Raw genomic sequence first — 24,410 nt, 5'->3', positions numbered from 1 at the left:
ACAGTGGCCTATTTCTGAATAATATCCTCCTGACACCCGAACTTTTGTTTGTGTGCATTTTTAATTTCTCCTAGATATCTGGGATCAGTAGGACCCAATGAGTATAAAAAACTTCCCAGTGTCCTCAAACAAGACAACAATTAAGTCCAAATGTCTTTACTGTTGCTAAAATTGGTCAAATTTGTTGCCATATCAAACTACAAACATTAATAATCATACATAAACAACCATAAAACCATAAAATGTGATCAAGTTTTGGACCTTGTCCACCTTTGTGTCTGGATCGGCTGCAAACTGACTTGGCAGAGATGTTGTTTTTACATGGATAAGTGCATTGTGCTCTTACTACCACTAGATGGCACAAAAAATTGTCCACGAATGAGGACAACAGTTCTAAGTTTAGTAGAATGAAGTATAAGGTCAAGTAAACTCAAAATGTGATGCCCACATATGAGGACACATGGTCTCAGGAGGATATTATTAATAATACTGGATTATGATAAGTGATGTATTAATGTGGACATCACTTTGATGTTGCAGCTGGAGAGGGTGGAGCTCATTTCAACCATTTTATATACTGCAGAGTAGTTTGATCCATAATAATACGTCAGAATTTACATTTTATGAAGTATGAAGTAGCAGAAAATGGAAATACTCAAGCAAAGTATGAGTATCTCAAAAAAAGTAAGGTACTTGAGTAAATGAACTTAGTTTAGAGGTGGAAAGTAACTGAGTACATTCAGTACTGTGCTGAGGTACTTTTACTTACCCTGAGTATTTATATTTTCTGCTACCTCATATTTCTACTACACTGCAATTCAGTCAAACATTGTGTTTTATACTCTACTATACTTATATGATAATTTTAGCTACTTTGTGGATTCAGATTATTAATACAAAATATAAATCAACAAATTAATCACTATGGATTAAGCTAAACTTTTATTGAATCTAGGGGGAAATTCACAAGCTACCTGGCAGTATATGAAGCACCTGGCCCATAGTTTCCAGCTGCAACATTGAAGTGATAAATACCTTAATATTATTTTGAAATGGGCCCTGCCAAACAAGTACCATTACTTTTGGCCCTTTAAGTATATCTTTATCAATACTTCTGTACTTTTTTACACTGCCTACTCCACCTGTAATTCCTGCAAACTTATTTTCAAACTCAACTTTAAATCATTTTTTGTTATTTTTAATGGGATTTTTTAAATTGTAAAACATTTAGTAATTAAATTTTACCTTTTACATGTTTTTTTCTCTTTACTCTTTCATTGTAAATCTGTATCCTTTATTATGTTTTATTTTATTACTCTGTAAAGCACTTTGAATTGCACTGGTTTATGAAATGTGCTATAAAAATAAAGCTGCCTTGCCTTTTACTACACAAACATCTGAATGCAGGACGTTTAATTTAAACTTTTAATTGTATTTCTGCACTGTGATATGCTTACTTTTACATTTGACAGTCAAATGTCTGGGGAATCAATCTTTTGTTGACATATTTAAGGAGTCAATTTGAAATGTGTTGACCCTTGCTGGAGGGTCTTGAACGCACCCCTGTATCAACCTGCAGCCAGCAGAAGTTCAGTGCAAATGGGCGGCGTTTTTCACTGGACAAGGAAGACCTAACGCCACCATTCAAGCCGTATTTTTCAGCTGTCGGCGCGGTGCCAACCCGAGCACCATGGCTATGTTACTGTGTGGCTGTAAATGTGTGTCGTGGCCGCTGTTTTTGGAGTAGTAGGGCTCGCCTGTGTGTGGTGATCCGGCCTGCCGTCCTGAGCGCTGTCTGCAGCGGTAGGTATGCTCGCAAACGCCGACAGCACCAACAGAAACTAGAGAGGGAGTTGGTGCGCAGAGCATCGTCTCAAGAAAGGAGAGGCCGGGTGGAAACTAGCAGTTTGTTTCTTCAGACAAGATACGCCATAAAACACATCATAAACAAGCCTTCATTTAGCCACACTGACAAGCTAGCTCAGCGTTAATTAGCTTGCTAGCATTGGCATCACTGGTCTCTGTAAGCTAGCTTTAGCCTAGCTAGCTAGCTGGCCCAGAAGCTACCTAATACAGTCAATTTAGACCCAACCACGACTTCCTCACATACTCTCATAATCTATCTTAGCTCATGAACAAAACACTCTGCCTCCTGACAGCCTGTGTTAACATGTGCATTTTGTTTTGAAATTGTCGTTAGCCTCCATGGGTTTGCCAAAATAGCTAGCGTCACTCTGTAGCTGTCACCACTGTAGCAACGTTACATGACAGAGTATGCTAGCTAATGTTTGCCACAACTGTTGAAAATAAACCAAAACTAGACTCAACCTGAATGCTAATGAGAAAAGAGGACCAACTTGGCTAAAAAACATTACACAGGAGATTTGGGTAAGAGTGTGAATGGTCTTTAACAAGACATATGTTGAATATATAGGAAAGAAACCCATCAGTAACTTAAATATTGTTAGTTACATATGTGAACATGGTCATGTCTAAGCCTCATGTATTATTTCTCTTTAACTGCCACACACCCCAAAGTGCCCAACCCATATTATGTGTGTGTACAAGACTGAGCTTGCATCACAAACAGTGGCAAGAAAGAAAAAAATGAAACTAAAACAAAGCACACAATACAGCATTTACATGTGTCAGAGCAAATCAGATATAGATAAACTTATTAACACATAACACTCCTGTATGACGACAGTAAGTCCATAACACACCCTGAGCTTAGTCACATACCTAATAGGGGTGGGAATCACCAGAGGCTCCACGATATGATATCACAATACTTTAGTCATGATACAATATTATTGCAATTTTAAACGTATCGCTATAAAATATATTGCAATATATTTGGATTTTATTACCTGTTTTCAACTGTAAATTACATCCCCAAAGGAAAACTTTGTCAACATCTGTTTCATCTACTAGGAAAAAGTTTTCAGACTGTTCATCTCACTTCAGTTTTTTTTTTTTTTTTTTTTTTTTTGCAGCAGAAAAATGAATGTAGTGGACTGAAAAAGTACTGATTATATTATATAAATAGACTTCCTAAAGTTGTATTTGTATTTAACTTATTAATAATTTATGTAATAAGAGAATATACACTTGGCACTGTGTGACAATACGATATTGCCGCACAAAACTATCGCGATATTAAGCTGTATCGATTTTTTTTTTTTTTCCCCACTGGTAATGCCTAATATGCAATTATAATTAATTTACTTATAATCTATAGAGATCATTCCACAGCCAAAGCAGAAACCAATTTCTGCGTGCCGGTGAGGTTATGTGTAAGGCTGCTTACCAGCCTCTTCATTGTGTAAAGTAGTTGATTAATTGTGACATAAAAAAAAGAAAATTGAGAAATGTTTGCCACAATTTCCCAGAGCCTAAGATAATTAGGATTCCCAAAAAATTTACCGTGTCTTAAGCTGTAGGAACCCTGATGATGTTTTGCCCAAACCAATGCTTATAAACCTTGAGATTTTGGGAATGTTTTGAGGCTTGCACTTGTGTGTGTTATTATTCAGAGGTAAATAAGTCATGTAAGTCTGAACTGTCCAAAAGCAGAACACATCCAGAGTTTGTTGTTAATATGGGACACGCCCATGCCTCAGTATATCCTATTCATAAACAGTTATATTGCCACTTCATTGTGTATAAAAGAAAGTGTTTTGTCATAAACTGTCATTTGTTTGCAGTTTTGTTGATGCCTGTCTGTTTTGTATCATCTAGTGTAGATGCCTTGGCCGAGATGAGTGTGAAGGCTTTTGAGCTTGTCCCCGCTGTGGAGCGAGATCTCCTCATGGGCGACAAGGCTCGCATTAACATCGAGTGCATCGAATGCTGTGGAAAGCACTTGTACATGGGCACCAATGACTGCTTCATCCACCACTTCCTGCTGGATGAGGTCACTTCCTCCAAAGGGAAACTGAGTTACCTGGCTCAGAAGCTGCTGCACAAATATCTGGGCCTCAAGAAGCCGGTCGCTGAGCTGCGTGCCGCCTCAGCATTGGAGCGTCTGATAGTGCTTTGCGATGGAATAGTGTTCCTGGTCGACATGGTGACACTGGAGACTGTCCCCTCGGCAGCAGGTGGTGGAGCCAAGATCAGAGGCGTGACAGCATTCTGCATCAACGAGAACCCAGTGAACGGTGATCCGTTCTGTGTGGAAATGGGCGTGCTCTCCTCCAAGCGGCGGACAGTGCAGATTTACATGGTGTATGAGGACAGAGTGCAGCTGGTCAAAGAGGTGACCACTCCTGAGCAGCCCTGCGCTGTCAGCGTTGATGGTTACTTCTTGTGCCTGGCCCTCGCTACACAGTATATGATTCTGAACTACAACACAGGAGCCTCCCAAGACCTCTTCCCTTACAACAGTGAAGAGAGGAGACCCATTGTGAAGAGGATCGGCAGGGAGGAGTTCCTCCTAGCAGCACCTGGCGGTCTGGGTAAGTCACAACGTAGATTGGTCTTTAAAAGTCTTAGAATTAATTTTCCTTAAAGAAGGCCTATAAATGTATTGAAAAGACCAAAATGTAATCTACAACGGTCGTGAATCTTTTTTCGTGGTTGTGGGTTGTCAGCAGACGTTGTAACAGAGACAAGTGAGACTTTTCATTGAAAAAAAACCCAACATAAAATGATGATGTTATTTTTTTTTTTAAACAAGCAAGCATGTTCCCTCAAGTCTGGAATATGATTTGTACGCTGGGGTATCTCTGTAATGTTTCATTTATAATGAGATGTTGTGAAAACAGTTACATTTATCCAAAATTGCAGCTCCTGGGATTTAGACATTTCACTCTGCCATATTGTGATTTAAATAATATTTCGGTTAATGTGCAGCCCTACTCCTCGCTGCTGCTCCATCGCTATGGTCTCTCACCTTCTTCTTGCCTCCTTTAGTTTTGGCTGGTTGACGTAAAACTCTGGTATACTGCTATTACAGAACGTTTTACCTTGTGGCAATAGGCTTATTCATCATTGTGTGAACTCTTTTGGTGAGGGCTTAAGTAACAGACCTTCATTTATATGACCTCAATGTCCGACACTCTATCTTTAAATTAATATTTTTTCTAATCTGATAATCCATCATTCTTGTGCCATTTAATTGCTTACAGGTCACGTTACTTGATTAATAATATTACAAGAAAATTATTGGAAGTTTTTACAGCTGAGAACTACAAACAAAAATGTTATATAAATGTCTATAAATTCATATACTTTAAAAATAATTGTAGGCTTTATTGTCCATACTGTGTTTCTATCATTCTTTGGCCTGTGTGGCTGTAAAAAAGATAATAAATCAGATGCTATGTGGTAAAATATTCAGTTTGTGAACAGACACTGCCGAAATCATAGTATTGGCAGATCTTCTTTATCTCAATATTACTTATTTTTTATTTATTATGTATTTGGAGTATTGTAAGGTATTTCCGTAGTATATCATCAAATTGGGCTAGTGGTTAGAGCACTCGTCTTCCATATGGAAGGTCCCGGGTTCGAATGCTGCTGGGGTCGACGTCAGCAAAGGTATGCGGTCACAAGAGATTCCCACCGCCGAATCAAACGGGATCAGATTTCTTAAGGAGGCTTCTGGTATCTCAGCCAAGTCCTCAACGAGGGCGCGTCTCAAGCCGTTGTAGATGGAAGGTTCCGGACTTAAAAGTGGATTCAGGCTAACCTCCATCATTTTTTACAGCCTGTGTGCATTTGCTGTGTTTCTTCAGTGGGAATCTTTAAGTTTTAGAAAAGTTCTTTGTATTTTATTTTATTTATTTTTTTTTTTACTTGATGCTAAAACACAGCAGCCAGCAGGGAAGTGTGGCTGCCCGCAGTATTTACATTTTTTTGTGGCTGGGAGGCGTGTTCATGTGTTTCAAGTGAGAAGAAATTGTCCGCAGCTCACTGAGCTCAGAGCAGCCTCCGCAGCTTTCCAGAGACATTGCATTGCAGCTCGCCGCAGACCACACTTCCCTGCTGCTTGGTGTGTTTTCCATAACGGTGTGTTTGCATGACATATTCCTGTTTATCCTTACACTTGTCTCTCCACATCCCCCCCCTGCAGGAATGTTTGCCAATGCAGAAGGGGTATCTCAGCGGGCTCCAGTTAACTGGTCAGAGAGCGTGATCGGTGCCGCTGTGTGTTTTCCGTACGTGGTGGCGTTGGATGAAAGCTTCATCACCATCCACAGCATGTTGGACCAACAGCTGAAACAAACACTTTCATTCAGGGATGGACACATTCTGCAAGACTTTGAAGGTATCCTCCTCAAATATTGCTTTCTTAAACATTTTCAGCCAAAGTCGACCAATCAAACCAACAACTGATTGATTATCTTGCTGATGTTCACACATTTTTATTATTATTTATTTAGATTGTAACACATTTAAGTGTCATAAAGGTAAACAAGCTCCTTTTGATACTAAACACCTGTTTGAAATGTCATAAGAAGAAGATGAAGAACTGTTATATGAAGTTTCACCTGACACTAGCATTATGTTTACTATACATCACAGCCTCTTACAGGTCTCCTCATTAACATGTTCTTTTTTGTCAAAACCTGATGCCTGTTTTACCCATGATGCAACTCAACCCTTGACAATTAAGCCAGAGTTTCTGGTATGTTACGCTCGTAGCAGCTAATGTAGCCTTGAGCCTCAAGCAGAAGTGAGGAGCAGCTACAGAGGTCTCACTGCTGTGTAACTCCACACCCCCAGATTTTGTACATTTTCAAACTTGTAGATAATTGTCCATCCCATATATATGTGTAGATTATAGAATATTATATAAACTAGAGATAAATCAAGTGTCTTTAACTGCGCTTCCTTGTTGCACACAATTTCCTGAAGAGTGAAAATGGAAAACAGGCCTCTGTTTTTTAAGTAGTCCAGAGAGAAACCAAAACCTTTTTAGCAGAAAGAGTCAGAGAGCCTGGGAGAGCTGCACACTGGGGCTTTAATTGTTAATGGGATCTGAAGCAGAAGCAACCTTTTCCTGTTACAGAGAATCCTTCATTTTAATAGCTGATACACAACTGAAGCTGAACACATGAAACCTTTTCTAAACTGTCTCTAAATATTTTTTTAAAGGATATAGTTTGTTGTGTAAACCACAGGATTAAGATTAAGTCTGCTGGTTGTTTAAACAGGCCACTTGTGACATCAGTATGTGTATCAGTGGCTGTTTGTGCATGTTGAAGTTCTGACCTGTGAGCGTTGTGTGTTTTAGGAAAGGTCATACTGGCTTCTACTAAGGCAGTGTATGTCCTGGTACCCCTGCCGCTGGAGAGACAGATCCAGGACTTACTGGCCAGTCACAGAGTGGAGGAGGCGCTTGTCCTCACAGAGGGAGCACAGCAAAATATTCCCAAAGACAAGTTTCAGGTAACAAACAGTGTGTTGTTGTGACTTTATGGCTGAAAAGGAAATGATGTATGGGATTCATGGCCTATATAATTATACTGGTATTGCCAGTAAACTTTGATTATATAAAAACTTTGTTTGGGCAGAAATGTTTAATGTAAATTATTAATCTGAGCTGAGTCATGTGAGTGTTATAACATCATGATATAATTATTAATATTATAATTATTAATTTCATGCTTACCAATAGGAACATGTTTTCATATTCAGGTCAACTCGAGTAACGTTCACCTCACCAGTCTCTCTGTGCTCCGCTCCTTGTGTGTGTGGATCATGGATGTATAAAGAGAACTGGAAACAATGTTGGAGGCAGGGCCTCACTCATTCCTATGAAAGTTCAGGGGCGCTTGAAGCCAAAAAAGTTTGACTTCCCATGTATAAAATTACTGGGATCTTCAGCACCGTTGGGCCCAAAGAGCAAGCGCACTACAAACTTTCGTGAGCCAAGCAGCTAACTTTCACCGACTGAACAGTTACTTCCAGTTTAGCCCACCGCTAACTTGAATGGGGATAAAATGATTTTACAGCTCTTCCAGACTTTCGAAATGTTATCAGACGGAATCGATCAAATCCCAATAGTGAAACAAGTCATTTCGTGGAGCTTGTGATGCTCACAAAATGCATCCACTGATTTACAGAACTTTCTTTTACCATGTCAGTCTATGGGGAAAAGTGTTTTTGGGCCCGGTGGCATCATGTGAGAGCTGGAAGTTGTAATGCAGCTGTTTGGCCACTGCAAAAATTGGCTTCATGGCTCGGGGCTTGGTTTGGATGGGTGAAGCCTGCCCTGGATTAAACACAGAGAGGATTTTGTAAATGACAGCAAAACACAGTACAGAACAACACTGCACAGAAGCCCTCACAAACGCAAATCATTGCATTCTAGATGAATGGATATTTGGAGCTATTTTGGGCATTTAAAAGGTTGTTGTTGTTTTTCCTGGCAGGAGTTCCTATTGGCCTAGTGGCCCACCAGGTCTGCAGTTATAGGGGAAATATTGCACATTATTGACAGTATTTTTCTAAACTGAAAACACAGTTGTCTCATATACTGTCACTTCCTGCATGCACAGATTTTGCACAAAAGAATCCTCCAGCAGGCGGGCTTCATACAGTTCGGACAACTCCAGTTTCTAGAAGCAAAAGAACACTTCAGGTAAGAGTCTAAAATCATTGTCAGTGTGTCTTGCTCCATGACTGCTCTGTTTTGTCAGGATTAAAGTGTCTGAGCTTGAGTCTTGCAAGCACCATCAGGTCCAATGTTTTCCCTGGAAAGCCTCATGTTACCATCATAAATATTTTCAGTGATTAATAATAGAGTGCTCATTTTTCCATTTCATCTCATATTACTGACCCTCACGTACCAGCACACATTGAGCTGAAGTTGTTTAAGGTTTGCAAAAACCTTTTGCAGAAGGCATAATCTTTCTTTAACTACACATTAGTGGGAACCTTTAGTACCCAATCTTTGTAATGACTTTCCAACGTCATAATTTATAGATGCTTCTGCCAGGAACACAGTGTTTCCAGTCCTGAGGAAAACTTTCAAATTTATTTTTTAGTATCAATTTGTAATTTTCTGCATTACCAATGCAAATTCACAAAACCCTTTTCTGTGATTTAAATTTATAACAGATGTAACAGCTATGAGGTGTGTGTGTGTTCTATGCACTATGTGTGTGCGTTTGCTAGTTTCTGGCTTTTCATTGCTTCTGTCATTTGCAGTTTTTTTTCCTCTCCACCTTTTAAATTTGCAGAAAGGGTCAGCTGGATGTGCGGGAGCTTATATCTCTTTACCCACTGCTGCTGCCAGCTTCCTCTACATTCACACGCTGCCACCCTCCTCTTCACGAGTTTGCAGATCTCAACCACCTGGCACAGGGCGACCAGGAAAAAGTGCTGCGATGCAAGAAATTTCTTATCAGTTATTTGGGAGAGGTAAGTGGAGTAAAAACAACTGAGTCGTTTAAAGAGTTTTGCAGTGCCATCACTTGACAGAAGTTATTGTAAAAGTGTTGATATATTACATGTAATGTTTTTCTTTGTCGCCACACACAGGTACGAAGCACAGAGGTGGCCAACGGCTGCAGAGAGGACGTCGACACTGCACTGTTAAAGCTGTATGCTGAACAGGATCATGACAGCCTCCTAGACCTGCTAGCTTCAGACAACTCCTGCCTGCTAGCAGACAGTGTCCCATGGCTGGAGAAATATCACAAGTGTGTATACTTTCAATTTTGGTTTTGAGTTGCTCCTTTTGAAGAATAAATTAATATGAATGATCACATAGGAAAAACACACAGAACATCACTGCATTTAAACACGCACAGGCCTATGACAACTTTTGTTGGATGATATATTGTCCCAAAAATAATTGCGATAAACAATGTTATTGTCATTTTGATGACCATTTTACACCACTAATATAATAATTATGTAATAGCATAATAATGCAGGTACACTCTTACAAAGAGCAATAAACTTTTAATTCTTAAGAATATTTTGACATTGGAATATTTTAATGAAATAAAGATATTAATGATATTAAAAATATTTAACATCATTTTCAAAAGTAATTTAACAGCTGTGAATGCACATAAGCAAGTATATATAAAATGTAGTACCTTTATAAAAGTAGCCAGAATTACTCAGTTTGAGACACCAAGTGATGCCTCTCGTGACTAATAGACAAGCTTAGCGAAGCTCCCGTAACGCCACATTTAGCTCCATAATCTGGCCAGTGTGCTGTAGTCGGCATGGACAGCCTGGGAGCTTGTAGTTTGCTGATGAATTTACAGATTCTGATTCAGACAACTTTATAAATCCCAATGGGGTAGTTTGTTTGAACAGCTTGCCTTGCACACATACTGTAACATAACATACAGTAACACATGCATAGTCATATAAATAAATGAGTAATAAATAGAAATCAGAAGTAAAAAATATGTCGGGGAGTTTGGTGGAATAAAGGAATCTATAAATAATGAAAAAGTTAATCGACTGATTATAAATAAAAGAGATAAAAAACAAAAAGATTATAGAGAACTTGAAAGAGGTGTTGCAGAGGGAAGAAAAGATTTTGAATACCGGTTAGTTACAAGCAGGTAAAGCGTAACCATGCTCTGATGGCAACAGAGAAAATCCACCCGCAAGAACATGTCCAGGGGGCTTTTTTATAAACGTGTACACACAAAACCAGACCTGAAAGTGACGTACGCCACTTCCCACGAGAAAGTTGTGATCTATAAAAACACACTTGATGGGAGAAACTTTGACCCAAGCTTACCAATGTTTTGGAGACAGGAAATTGGCAACACAGATGGTGAGATGGAAGCCTGTTTGTACAAATTAGAATGTAGAATATTTTTTAGGGTATGCCATTTTTGGCTTTTGCTGGTATGTGCATTTTTAGTATGGATTCCTATGCACTGTTTTATGAATGAGACCCCAGAATAGGCTAAAATAAGTGTGGCTTTCTGGAGGATTTGTTGATTGCAGAAACCGGTCAAGTCCGGTTGTGTTAAGGATGACATTGTTGGAGGGTAAAACTCCAAAAGACAAACTTTTTTGGCTCGTTGCAAAGAGTTGGCAACCCAATTACTATCAGGACTGTGCACCCTCCACTCTGAAAGTGCAGCTGCAGGCTACCGGTAAGCTACGTTGTGTCTTTGAAGGGTTGTTTTAATTTTTCTTTGGACTTGTGTAAGTAGGTGGTGGTGGAGTAGGAAAAAAAGTCTTCTTATGGTTGGGAAAATCCTGCGGTTTATTCTAGCATCATGTTGGCTAATATGTTGGTGATATTCTTATTGTAACAAACACACGTAAACACAAGGGCAGTATCGATATCAGCAGAATGATCGAGGTCATGTCCATTTATTGTATGACAAGTCGGTACTGTAATTATCATGATAGGCCTAACACACACAGACATTTTAGTCTCAGCTTTTCAAGAGTCTTCACATCTGTAGAAGTGCTATTATTGAAATGGAGACTCTGATACATTTAGGCTGAAACAGCATCCAAAGATTTTGAAATTGTGACCGCACTTGCTTGTTAAAGAGTGATGAGGGTGAAGTCTGATGTATCATATCATGCTTAAAACTTTGGCACTTAGCAGAAGATGGGGCTTTGTTGAGTGAATACTTTCTGTTGCTTGCTTTAATACTGTGTCCAGTTTAGTCAATATAATTTCCCTCCCTCTCTCCTAGATATTTTGCACTCGGGCTGCTCTATCATTATAATGGTCAGGATGCAGCAGCACTTCAGGTACGCACACCTTAAACGTGTCTATTGGTTCTCACAGAAGAATTCAGCACCAACACTGTGTTTAGGAATTCATCATAGTATTCTTTCTTAATGTTTTTTTTTTTTTCTGACAGTTGTGGATTCGTGTGGTAGACGGGGATCTGCAGGACTCCACGAGATCTGACCTGTATGAATACATCATTGACTTTCTCTGCACCTGCTCCAACCTGGATCTCATATGGAAGTATGCAGACTGGGCCTTGCGGAAGGATCCCACCGTAGGTTACCAGGGCCTCAAATGACCTCAAAAATGTCACTGTCCTGCTGACAACTTGACATAAAGTTTAATGTGAAACAGTTGCATTCTTTTTTTCTGAATTTAAATTGTTAATTGAAGGACAATGCCCATTGAGTAACAGAATACAAAACTATATGAGTCAAAAATATAAAACCATAGAAACTGCGACAATTAAATAAATGCACATATAACCACAGGACATTAGCATGATTATATAAAGGTAAAAACAAGTTACAGTTCTTTAGTCACGACTGAACTGATGTGTATAAAACAGTCATTATGGCAGTGGAGATTTGATCTGTCACTTCCCAGTGCTCACAAGTCGTGTCTTCAGTTCCTTATAAAAAGATACTGAGCTCTTATCGAGTTCCCTTTATATACACAGGCTTACAACTCCACTCATGTTTGGCTATAATAGAAAAAAGCAGACAGTCTAAATGTGCATTTCTGCACTACACTGTATTTTCTTTTAACATTTTCACAACTTTTTAATTTCCTCATATTTTTCATGAAGTGGTAGAACTACAGTGATAACCTAGTCTTTCTTTTTTATTCATAGAAAGGTGTCCACATCTTTACTAAGAGACCTTCCAGTAAAGATCTGCCAGAAGTGAAACACGATGATGTTATCACGTACCTGGGAAAGCACAGCCAGGCGCTGCTCCTCTACCTGGAACACCTGGTGCTGGAGAGAAGGATAAAGGTAAAATAAAAAGGATGAAAACTATCAGCTGTGGTTTTGTGGTGAGACAGATCTCTGTTGAGGTTTCACTGAGCAACACACACAATCTGTATTTGCCCCAGAGGTGCTGATCCAAACACTTACCTTCCTGCCAGCATCATTAGAGAAATTTCCCAGCAGTATCAGTTCTCCAAAGTACTGAGGCTGCAACAGTCTCACTGTTAACCACATGCTACAGATGAAGCTGGTCACATGGGACACAGTGACACAGTGGTTAGCACTGTCCCTTGACTTCCTCCTTCAATCCTGACCTGTGAGTCAGGTGACTTAGGTCGCCTTGAAAGGTTATATATGATGGTGACGCTGTCAGGTGCACATGTAGAAAGATGATTTATTGCCAGCTGGAGAAACATGGCATGGGTGGGGGCGGGTTCCTAATGGGCTTGTCAGTAGTTGTTAATGAAGGTGGATCCTGTTGGCATCATGGAGGTATAAAAAGAACTGGATACAGCGTTGGAGGCAGGGGCCTCGTTCATTTCTATGAAAGATGCTCCGTGGTACATCAAGTTAAAACAATTCAGTTTTCTGTGTGAGACATTACCTGGAGCTTCGACTTTCTTTCATTCAGTCATCCTCCTAATGGAGCGTTTATTGAATTCAGATTGTTGTCTTCCATGTTTGTGGATGCAGAAAGAGAAGTTCCACACACACCTGGCCGTGTTGTACCTGGAGAGAGTCTTGTCACTGCTGTCGGAGTCGCCATCAGATGAGGAGCAGCTCACCAGAGCTAGAGAGAGGCTCCAAGCTCTGCTCAGGGAGTCCAACCTATACCGTGCACAGTATCTTTTAGGTGAAAAACAATTCTGAAGACGTATACACGAACATTAGGTGTTGCGTTTTGTTGTGATAGGTTTTGACTTGTAATGTTTCATGTCCTTGTGTTTAATTTAGCTAAGATGGAGAACTGTGAACAGCTGCTGCTAGAGCGTGCGACACTACATGGAAAGCTGGAGGAGCATGACAAAGCACTGCATATATTGGTGCACGAGCTGAGAGACTTCCCATCCGCTGAGGCCTTCTGTATATGGGCCTCTTCTTGTCGGGATTCTGCTTACCGGCAGCAGCTTTTTCACCAGCTCTTGGGGGTGTATCTAGACGGGAGCCTTCCTGGAAACACTCAGACTGCAGCAGGAGGTGGAGACCTGGAGATGGCGGCAGTGGACCTCCTAAATCGTCACGGCGAGATGTTTGATGCAGTCCATGTCCTGCGCATGCTCCCTGACGGCTGGTCGCTGCAGCTGCTGCGGCCCTTTTTGGGTCGAGCCGTCAGGGCCAGTATGCATGCCTGCCGGACCTCCCAGATCGCTCTGGGGCTAGCCCACTCTGAAAACCTTCAACTGCTGCATGACAGGGTGAGGAACACATCACATTATATGACAACTAGGGGTGTAACGGTACACAAAAATCTCGGTTCGGTATGTACCTCGGTACACAAGTCACGGTTCGTTTTTTTTCCGTACAGTAATGAAAAAAATAGACAACTATTAAATATCTTTTACTTATTGGTAACCTTATTAAAACATACCACCACAGCAGTTAAGTCTTTTTACACAATTTCTGAATGAAACAAATATATATATAATCCTGCTTTTTCACATTGTTTGAATGAAAATAGAAATATAAAAGTGAAAAATAAAATCCTGCTGTTTTTTTAACACATTTTTTGAATGAAAAATATAAATATACATTTCTGCTTTAACAGTTTTTCTCAATCAAAATAAAAAGTATAGTGCAGCTGGTCAGCTTTAAAGCCTGCTCAGATTCAGTTTTACTAGGAACTTACTTAGCTTTCTCACTTCCCAAGTGGGAAGCAAAACATGCTTATATCTAAAGTGCAGCTTAAACAATTTTACTCAACTCCAATGACGTTGGTTATTTCTTTAGTGTGATGGTCAGGGAAACGCTCTTTCTTTTTAAAGGACGATGATATCGTAGTTTGCACCAGATTGCTTTTTCTAGTCGTGCTGGTTAACGTTCAAACTCGGGTGGTGTCGCTTTAGATGCGTTAGCATGTTAGACGTGTTTCCAAGTACATACCCGACCGCTGTTCTGCAGTGTCGGCACACTGCTTTTGTCTTGTCCACTTGTTTATTTCCATCTTCGTATTTTACCCTGAAACCAAAGTGTTCCCAAACGGAGGACTTAAGGTTCGCGGGTGGGTCTTCAGGTTCGTCAGGCTTACTTGCCATGGGGTCCATGTCATTGGTTAGTCCGACTGTCCGCGGTGCTGAACGGCTCGCGGCGGGCGTATGGTGCGCCACGACCGGCTTGAGGCAGAGCAGGCTCACGGCTTATGTGTTTGTCACTTTCTTTTTCATTTTAACCCACACCATGCACAAAGTGAAAGTGGAGATTTACGGAACTCGGTCCGTCACTCAATTATGTCCGTCGGGGAACTAGATATTTTAAATGGTTCGGCTCGCAAAAACGGAATTAAAATAAAACAAAACAAAATAAAATAATATCCTGCGCCCAATAATTCGGTACAGGGTCGTGCCGAACCGAAAGTCGCGTACCAAACGGTTCGACAAATACATGTACCGTTACAGCCCTAATGACAACGTTTTATTTTACAGGCTTGGGTACAACACAATGATTTATTAAGATGTGACCTTTTTATTATTGTAAGGACAAGACAGAACTAGTTTCACAAAGATCTAAAACTATTCTTTTTGTTATCATCAGTTCATGGTTTAAGTCATTTTTACAAAGATGCCAAACATTTGCTGGTTCTAGCTTCTTAAATTAGGGGATTTGATGCTTTTCATTGTCATATATGATAGTAATATGAATATTTAGGGGTTTTGGATTGTTGGTGGGATGAAATTAGACTTTTGAACACATCTCCATGTCCATCCATCTCCGTTTCTGACCTTTTATTGCCCAAATGTTTGATCAATAAACTAGGACTGTACCTAACTCAGAATAATGTCAGTTAAATTTGGCTTTTCAGTACAAATATTTGACTATTTGTTTTTCCAAAGAGTTTGAGAGTTTGAATGGTGTTTGGCGAGACATTCACAGTGACAGCTTCGGTCACCTAATATAATAAACAAGGCAAGTTAGCCCTCTGAGCTAATGCGTGCTAGTCATGCTAATGATGGATCAGAAATGTGCAGTTTTTGCTGATAAGACATGAAATAAAAGCCACAGACTGGTCCGTATTAAGTTGTGAGCTGCACATTCACCACTTCTAAGCAGAAGGCGGAAGATAACGTTATCTCAGAGCCTGACTGGATAAAGCCTTTCTTCCTCCAGGCAGCTTCCTCTGTCTCACTCAGACTCACCCTGGGTGTGTGGTTGGAGCGGCCTGCACCAGAGTGCAGCATTAAAGTGAGGAGTGCTCATTTGGCAGCTAAATCTGGGAACCAAAACATCCCCAAGTACAATCACTGACAAAAAAAACAAACACCTGCCTGACTAAGATTAAAATCTTTGACTTTCAGGGGGCAGCCCTACAATGATCAAGAGAATAACTGGCAGATTAATTGAAAATTAAAATACCTGTTATTAGCAGCCCTCAACTGAACTTTGACAATCTTTTAAGCCTCCATAATTTAAACGTTGTGCAAACGAATCAGCTTAAGTCTTGGAGCTTTCTTTCTCTCTTTGAACTGAGATATAAATAAATCAAATAAGTAATTCTTGGTGGGTTAGTCACCTTAAATTTAAATCAATTCTTTTGACTTTCTGGTTGAGACAACTTCAAGCAACGCAACAGTTGGCCTTTGTCACCACTGGTTCTGTGATGTGGGTTTGGTGTGTATGGGCCTTTAGAGCCACTGACCCAGCAACTCAGTTTTTACCGCAGACAGAAGACATTTGATGAACAATACACAGAACTCGTTTCCTGATTTGCTTTATCTTTTTTAGACGCCTAGTTATATTTGATAGTTTTATAACAAATTTGACAAGATCCATGACAAAGAAAGTTGCACTTGAACACCCCGCAAGAACTACAGCTAATGGCCAACTAGCATGTTAGTAAGTCTTCATACCAGCAGGCGGCGGTGGTGGTCTGTATTTGTCACTCTAATAGAGAAACTGGAAGACCGACAGGAGGAATTCAAGATGCCATTGAGCCTGTTGGCACATTATCAACACAGCTTGATGATGAACAAATTATATTTATCAGGTGCTAACAAACAATAAAACAAAACATTACGACCCATTTCTTTTAAAGAGCTCAATGGCTGGTTTGTTTTCATCTCATGCCCTCTTGACTTAATCCGTTTGTGTACTTTCCTCACTTCCGTTTTTCCAAAAACACTGAGCTAACCTGCCAGTTGGAGAGATTTCACTCACCAATGGGCTCCGCCGCATCCGATGCTGATCCAACATCCTGAATCGCTGAAAAGCAGGGCCGACTAGTGCCAAAGGTGCAGGACACACCGCAAAAACTAGGGTGACAGACGCCGACCAACAGCCGACTTGCAGCTGTGCGTCAGGGCCTTAAGGACAGAATAAATAACTTTGTCATTTACCTCTAACATTGGAGAAAAAGAACAAATGTTTATGAGTAAGCATTTATTGTCTGGTTGATTATTCAATTTTCTCATATAATTTTACCATCTGTAGTGTTATGTTAGTGCTCATTGCTGCATGAACTCATTATAACTCTACTTTTATGTGTTTTCTCCTCAGTTGAAACACCGGAAGAAACCAATCTTTGTGTCTGAAAAGAAAGGATGCCACCTGTGCCACAACACCTTCAGCGAGCCTGATGTGGTGTGCCTGCCGGGTGGAGTGCCTGTCCATACTCACTGTGTCGCCCAGAGAGTAAGAGACTCTCCCACAAAGAGACAGTTAACTAATAGCAGTAACCATACGTGAGACTTGAGCCTTCAGACCACCACGTGAGGCACCAAACTAAAGCAGGACATGCTGAGGACTGTGGGGGAAAAACAAAAAGCACAGAACACCCAATGCCATAGTAGAATCTGCTATGGAGACGATGAGAAACACAAAGGAAGCTGTGCGAGTGCGTGTATGTGTGTGTGTGTGTGTGTGAGTGTGTATGAGAGCGAGAGAGCAAGGGAGAAACAGACAATTTCATCAATTTAATCCTGTGCCGTAATTATACCACACTGTCAGACTGCAAGTTTTTAATAGCAGTGAGTAACAACAGCTACGTCCCTTGGCCCTTTAATCCACTTAAACAGAGAATGAATCAAAGAAAGGCTCCTGTGCTTATCCGTGGGTTCAGTGCTGTATCGGTCATCGTCTCCGCTTGAACAGTTTTAAACCTGAGATTTGAGAAACTGCTTGAACACAAAATATTTGAAACCTGTTGCAGATATTTCCAAAGCATGCATAGTATTACCACTCTTACAGTTCTGGTCTGATCACCTCATGTGGGTATTGTATTAATATTGTCCTAACTTGCACATTGCAGCGTTAGGTTTTAATGTGAAATACTACAAAGACTCGTCCGTGCTGATGGAAACAGAGTCTTTTATGTCTGTCTTTTACTCTCTGGGATCTGGTCTCACTGCTGCTTTATTCCCCCCCTCAGCCATAAGGCCATTGGATGTTGTATTCACAGTAATTCAGTTTAACATTTTGACCCAAACCCGTTAGATTTTGAATGTCCTGTTATCGAGGTGAGAGACCGTCTGTCAGTGTATCGTCTGTGGAGCAACAACAGTGTAAAACACTACATGAAATGTTACATCGCTCCACTACTCATCAATACATGGAGTGGGGATTCAATACTCAAACTGCAGTAGTCAGATTAACCCTCTAAAACCTGCACACATCAAATAATCTTTATTGATAATATGTCAGTAGACACCTTGTGAAACATGCAAGCAGATGTACACAGTAAGTTGGAGATGTGTACAGAGTATCATCAGATTATGTGAAGACAAACTCCATTTAAATTTTGTCTGGTTTTGGGTAACAAATGAAATAAATCAATTGCCATCATACAGATCCATTTTGTTTGTTTGGCCAGGGAACATACAGTGATAGGGAGGTGAAGACCCTCCTCTTCCAGTGTCCCTCATGGGAACTCATTTCTAAAATATGTACAGTAATCAATGCCAAGAAGCAATATGTTTTAACCCCATTTCAATTATGCCATGTATTACACCAGTGATGTTTGTCAATTTAAAACAGTTTTTCAGGTCGAGAAAGTCGTTTGCTCATCATAAGTTTGTCACTGTACCATTTAGTTTTGTGTGAATTCGCTCGGTGAACTACATCTCTCCTCTCGCACACCTGCACCAACTAGCTATCTAATACCCTTTTTTCCTTTGGCACTCATGGCCACGCGGAGTAAAGTCATGCCTTGCCGATTTTTGTCTCCATTGTTTGTTTAGACACGCTGTGCCACACTACGCTGAGCTGGAGGTGGACCCTCTCAGGAGTAAGTCCAAGAGCTGGGCAAGTTGGAGTTTAGTTTCTCTCCTGCGTCCTGTTTTTGATTAAGATATCTGCTTTATTTTACTGTTTTCAGGTTCGCTATCCACCGTATTAGAAGTTGTGTGAAGCTGCTGCTTGAAATCTTGAAATCTTTCCTTATGTTGGTTCTTCACTATTAAAGTTTATACATAACAAAATAATGGGGTAGGTAACTTAGCTGTGTTTCAAACACAAATTAAGATTATCTGTTGTTGATGTGTTTTACCAGCGATTCCTGGGGTCTCATTTATGAATATTGCGTACGCACAAAACGATGCCTGATTGAAGCGTACCTCCCACTAAAGCTGTGAAGTATAAAAACAGACTTGATGGGAGAAACTTTGACCCATGCTTATGAACATTTTGAAAACAGGAAATTGACAACGCAGATGGTGAGGTGGAGGGCTGATTGTACAAACCATTTTTTGCTTTTGTCCGTACAACGTGTAGTTGTTCGAATTACATATTTTCAGAGTTTTGTACTTCAACAGTTTTCCGACAAACTGTGACTTTGTTTAGTTGTATAATTATATTTTAAATTGACAAACATCATATGTGTGAATCATGAAACAATTAAAACGGGGTCAAAAAATTGTCCCCCTCAGAAACTTTTGCATTTATTCCGAAATAAGGTCCCATGGTGATCCACCAGCAGGGCGGGGGGTTTAACCTCTCTATAAAGACATCCAAATATGCCGGTGGCAACATTTAGGAGGCCTCAAGATTAATATTCTTTGGCTTAAGTCCTCAGGAGGGGCCCAGAGGTAATTTGTTCCACATAATCATTACAAAATAATCATTGTCAATTTGAATAATGTGAGATAATTTTAATTCATCTCCGTTGTCACCATCTGTGGGTGATTCCAGTGTTTTTTCACAGCTTACATTTTGTGATGCAAGAAATGTAGTGCCCCTTTTTATTTAGCATGTAAAACATGCATGAGTTTGGCCACAGGGTGGCAGTAATGTGTGAAATCTCTAAACAAACATGAGGGTAAAATAACTCTATGGTATCCTTTACCATTATTCTAAATGACGTGAGTTTACTTTCTAAGTGATGAAAAAAATAATACATGAAGCTGTTTGGAACAAATCCTCTGAACCTGTTTGATGGTTTTTCTCTCTTATTCTCTGCGTCACACCACAGTTCAATAACTCACACCCTGGTTTTGGTTGAAAGGAAATGCTTTGACATTTAATCATGCTATTAAAACATCTTCCTGTAAATGATGGAAAAACACAAACTCATTGCTTAAACTGTGACAGTGAACAGGATCGGCATGAAACCTCCAGATTAGGCGTTTACTGTGGTCGAATATGAATTTCTACCACATTACTTTCTGAAGTAACAGATGTCTGTCAAAGGAAATGGTCGTCTCATAATGCATGACATGACCCTGCACATTACTTGTTAACTTTTTTTAATGTTTTGACATTAAGAGAAAACAAAACCGTCATCATCAGTGGCTTTGATGACCCAAGAAAAACACGTGGCCTGATACAAATCAGCTCTGCTGGATTTATGGCTTTAACCTCTTCACTGTGAAACCCGTCTTTAAAATGGAAATTAAACAGATTATATTATAAATACGCAGAGGTGGGACCAAGTCACAAGTAAGTCTCACACGAATCACAAGTCCTGATGTTTGAGTTTGAGTCCTGAAACAAGTCGTAATGGGATTTTCACCAAATGTAATGCAAATATTTACAAAAATCATGAATGCATTTTAAAATTTGCATTTATTTGTAAATCAAGTTTGTTAAAACTTAGCCGTTAGCTAAGCATTAGCTCGCTAACTAGGTTAACATTTGCCGCAATTTACCTTTGTGCAACTTCAAATGCCAAACGAAGTTGAACGTTGTCGCATCTCCGTCTGTAATTTTTGGCCTGCACATTTTGCATACTGCAGTTTGTTTTTTGGTGACCTCTGCATAGTTTTGTACATGAACAAAATGATCTAGTATTTTTTCCAACTGGCGCTCAGTAAGGTAACATTAGTTCTTCACGACTCTCTCCTGCAACTTGCGCAGATGCCGTTGGATCGGTTGAAGAATAAATAACTTTAATGTTAGCTGATTCTGGAAATGAAGGGAAATGAATTGATTCATGGCACACTTTTTAGATAACATACTTTTTAATCTTTGAACCTGAGAGGGTGTCAAGCGTTTTCAACAAAAATGATCAAGTCCAAATGACGTCACAAATCATTGGTGTTAAAGTCTTGAGTTGCAAGTTGTCTTCAGATTTTGTCAAGTCAAAAGTCATTTGTGACTCATGTCTGAGTCATGCAACTTGAGTCCACACCTCTGTAAAGAAACCCTAAAAACCTTTACAGACTTGTCATCACAAACAACGCTTTGTCCTTTAGTGCTTTCCAATCATCGATGTGTGGGAAAATGAAAGTGCAGCCTGGACCTCGTAGATGTTTTTCCCAGACGGACATAACTAATGGCAGGTACATAATGTGTTTCGTAAATGTCTGCTGAAGGTGAAGCTTTGCTGAAAAATGTCGAATGTTGAAAAATAGTGATAACTGCAGCGGCGGAGGATGCATGAATGTCTTAACAGAGCACTGAGAGAAAACACACACAGAACACTCTTTCTGAAGTTAAATCATTGTTTACTTCCATGTTTCTTTTTCATATTAAACACTTGTCTTTTGTGTTAGAGATGTGTCTCTTACTGAAGATGCCCATTCACACTTACAGTTATCGAAAAAGCAATTTTGAGTCGCACCTTCTCAAAGATCAGAGGATGGTTGAATGATTCTTTACCCAAACACACTACAATCTCTGTTCAAGTTATTTGTAAGGACTCCTCTTCAAAGGAGAAGCTCAGTCAGTATTCCTGAAATCAAACCTCTATGGAACATGATTTGAAATTGTTACCAGCTGAGAAACACAACAGAAGCAAAACCCAAAAGAACAGAAGTATCTCCCCTCGATTATTTATTCCAAACTCACAATTGTCCGACCTTCTTAAACACTGTTGTTGGTTTTACTTGTTTCTCTGGTGCCTGTGCTGTTGACGCTAGCCTTCTGTAACTGCAACACATTTCTGCGAGGGGAACTTTGTGCAAACATGGGACTATTTTTCTAACATGGAGATCTGAATATTGTAGATTCTGTAGGCTCGACTCACTTTCCATGACATAAAATCCACAGCTTTCTGCACAGTGTCTTTCTGTCTGAACATTTTAAGTGTAGCTTGCTTAAAAAGCCTCCTAACCATGACTTCAGATAATTAAAAAAATACAGTACAGTTGTGTGAAAAAAAAAATGCTATTGTATTTTATAAATATATGTAAACTGGTATGTATATACTGCATTTGTACTTGTTTGTTGCTTTCTAAATCAATGCCAATGTGGATGGAGTGTACAAACTGTAAATCCGTCCCATTTTAATAAACATGAAACTGTATATCAACTCACGGAGGCGTAATTTCTCATTTCACACCTCCAAGTAATTCTCGTTTATGTTTAGGCAACTCTTAATATCACATACAGCCCGTGTCACGCTCACTTATTGTTTTGACAGCAGAGCCCATAAAAGAAAGCCAGTTTTGTTTATCAGTCTTAAATGACTGATGTTTTTATGAAAGGATAATTTGCTTTTGGGAAATTTTACACTTTGCAACTGTGGTATTAAATCTCAGACAACATTTTTATGTTTCAGCATGTGGTTTCTAAGTGTGGACTGCGTACTCTTTGCTTTTAGTGTGTACTGCAGCTGAACAAAGAAATATAACTAAATATTAAAAAAAAAAAAATAAGAAAATTACATATTAAATTAATGAATTAAATAAAATACATTAAATCAACAAATTGATTAATTAAAATTTTTTAAAAATGTAATGCAAACATGAAAAAAATTAATAAAAAATACTTTTTACTTTGTATGTACCGCAGCTGAACAAAGAAAAGAATATAACTTAATATTTCTAAAAAAAAATGGATTAGAAAATCAAATATTAAATTAATAAATTAAATTAAACAGTAAATGAACAAATTGATTTAATTAAAAGATATTAAAATGTAATGCAAAAGTGAAAAAAATAATAAAAAATTCTTTTTACTTTTAGTATGTACTGCAGCTGAACAAAGAAAAAATTACAACTTAATATTTAAAAAAAGAATAGATTAGAAAATTAAATTTTAAATTAAATTAAATAAAATGCATCAAATTAACAAATTGGTTAATTAAAAAAAAAATGTAATGCAAAAATAAAAACACAGTGAATAAAAAATACTTTTTTACTTTAGTATGTACTGCTGCTGAACAAAGAAAAAATTATGATTTAATATTTTTTGAAAAATAGATTAGAAAATTAAATATTAAATTGATAAATTAGATAAAATACATTAAATTAAATTGATCTATTAAAGAAATTTAATGTAAAATGTAATGCAAAAATGAAAAAAAAAAATAAAGGGAAATTTAAACAGGAAAGTAAATATCTTAATTTATTCACTCTCTTATTTATTTATGTATTTATTTTGGCAGATTCCATCCACCATATATCCCTGAGTATTATCAATGACAATGAGCCACATCCCTGCTAGAAACATTACGTAACTTTTCGTTTTGCAATTGCATATGACAATAAATTATTTTCCACTATGTACGTAATTCAATTCATGAAAACACCAGACTGTTACTAACACACACTCTTGATTGTCTAGAAGGAAGGCCCAACTATTGAGGTTCAGATCAGCTGGAGGCAAAATGTTTTTTCCTCTAATACACACAGTTCATAAAGCCTTGAATATAAAAACTCACTCACTGAAATCCACTGAGAAATAAAACTGTTATAGTGTTTTTTGTCCAGTAAAGTGCAGCTCCTTCCTCCAATATGGCAGCTACATTGAGATATTGCAGCAACAGGCTGATACAGTAAACATGGTGTCCACTGTATGTCTATGATGCTCTGATTCACTCATTGTGTTTTTGATAGACTCAGTATGTGCATCCAAGGTCAAAATACTCACTTGCAGAGTGCTTAAGATGCTAAAAATAACTGCACTGTGATTCAGAAATAGATGTAGCTGCTCCTGCATTTGATAACCATCTCTGTGTTTACATCCCACAGTAATCGATTGTCAAACACTGTTTTAAGTTCATCGTCTCTTATCAGAAGGAACAGTTGAGTGTTGGATATAAAATAAACTATAAAAGATTTATCATGGCGCTACCATTAGCGTGTTTTTGATCCATATACACTTTGAGGTGTCCCAGTGGGGGGTTTTATGATAGTGGCCATGTTAACTGAATATGGCCTTTGTTGC

The 24,410-nt window shown here is 39.0% G+C and overlaps 1 protein-coding gene across 3 annotated transcripts; it reads left to right on the top strand.

Moving 5' to 3' along the window:
• The first annotated feature begins 1,545 nt into the window (after positions 1-1,545).
• On the top strand, positions 1,546-22,555 carry tgfbrap1 (transforming growth factor, beta receptor associated protein 1). 3 transcript variants are annotated; one of them, XM_033625208.2, is made up of 13 exons: positions 1,546-1,803; positions 3,747-4,457; positions 6,077-6,271; positions 7,241-7,395; positions 8,508-8,590; positions 9,192-9,372; positions 9,493-9,653; positions 11,643-11,700; positions 11,814-11,957; positions 12,537-12,680; positions 13,350-13,509; positions 13,611-14,071; positions 17,364-22,555. In XM_033625208.2, exons 2-13 carry the CDS (start codon positions 3,761-3,763, stop codon positions 17,550-17,552), a joined length of 2,628 nt encoding a protein of 875 aa, XP_033481099.1. In that variant the 5' UTR covers positions 1,546-1,803; positions 3,747-3,760; the 3' UTR covers positions 17,553-22,555. The 3 variants fall into 3 exon arrangements, with proteins under 3 accessions (XP_033481099.1, XP_033481091.1, XP_033481106.1); XM_033625200.2 differs by having other exon boundaries at positions 3,742-4,457; XM_033625215.2 differs by having other exon boundaries at positions 1,546-1,807; positions 3,742-4,457.
• Positions 22,556-24,410: the final 1,855 nt, after the last annotated feature.

The sequence above is a fragment of the Epinephelus lanceolatus genome, chromosome 2 (assembly GCF_041903045.1).
Source record: "Epinephelus lanceolatus isolate andai-2023 chromosome 2, ASM4190304v1, whole genome shotgun sequence".
NCBI lineage: Eukaryota > Metazoa > Chordata > Actinopteri > Perciformes > Serranidae > Epinephelus > Epinephelus lanceolatus.
The sequence above is the reverse complement of the archived record's forward strand: the minus strand, read 5'-3'. Positions and strand labels throughout refer to the sequence as shown.

What these genes read in the sequence shown, in the direction of transcription:
- tgfbrap1 (XM_033625208.2), top strand. Translation starts at nt 3,761, where the DNA reads ATGAGTGTGAAGGCTTTTGAGCTTGTCCCCGCTGTGGAGCGAGATCTC. An exon ending in CCTTGCGGAAGGATCCCACC is followed by an intron (nt 11,958 to 12,536) that starts GTAGGTTACCAG and finishes TTTTATTCATAG; the next exon opens with AAAGGTGTCCACATCTTTAC. An exon ending in TGCTGGAGAGAAGGATAAAG is followed by an intron (nt 12,681 to 13,349) that starts GTAAAATAAAAA and finishes TTGTGGATGCAG; the next exon opens with AAAGAGAAGTTCCACACACA.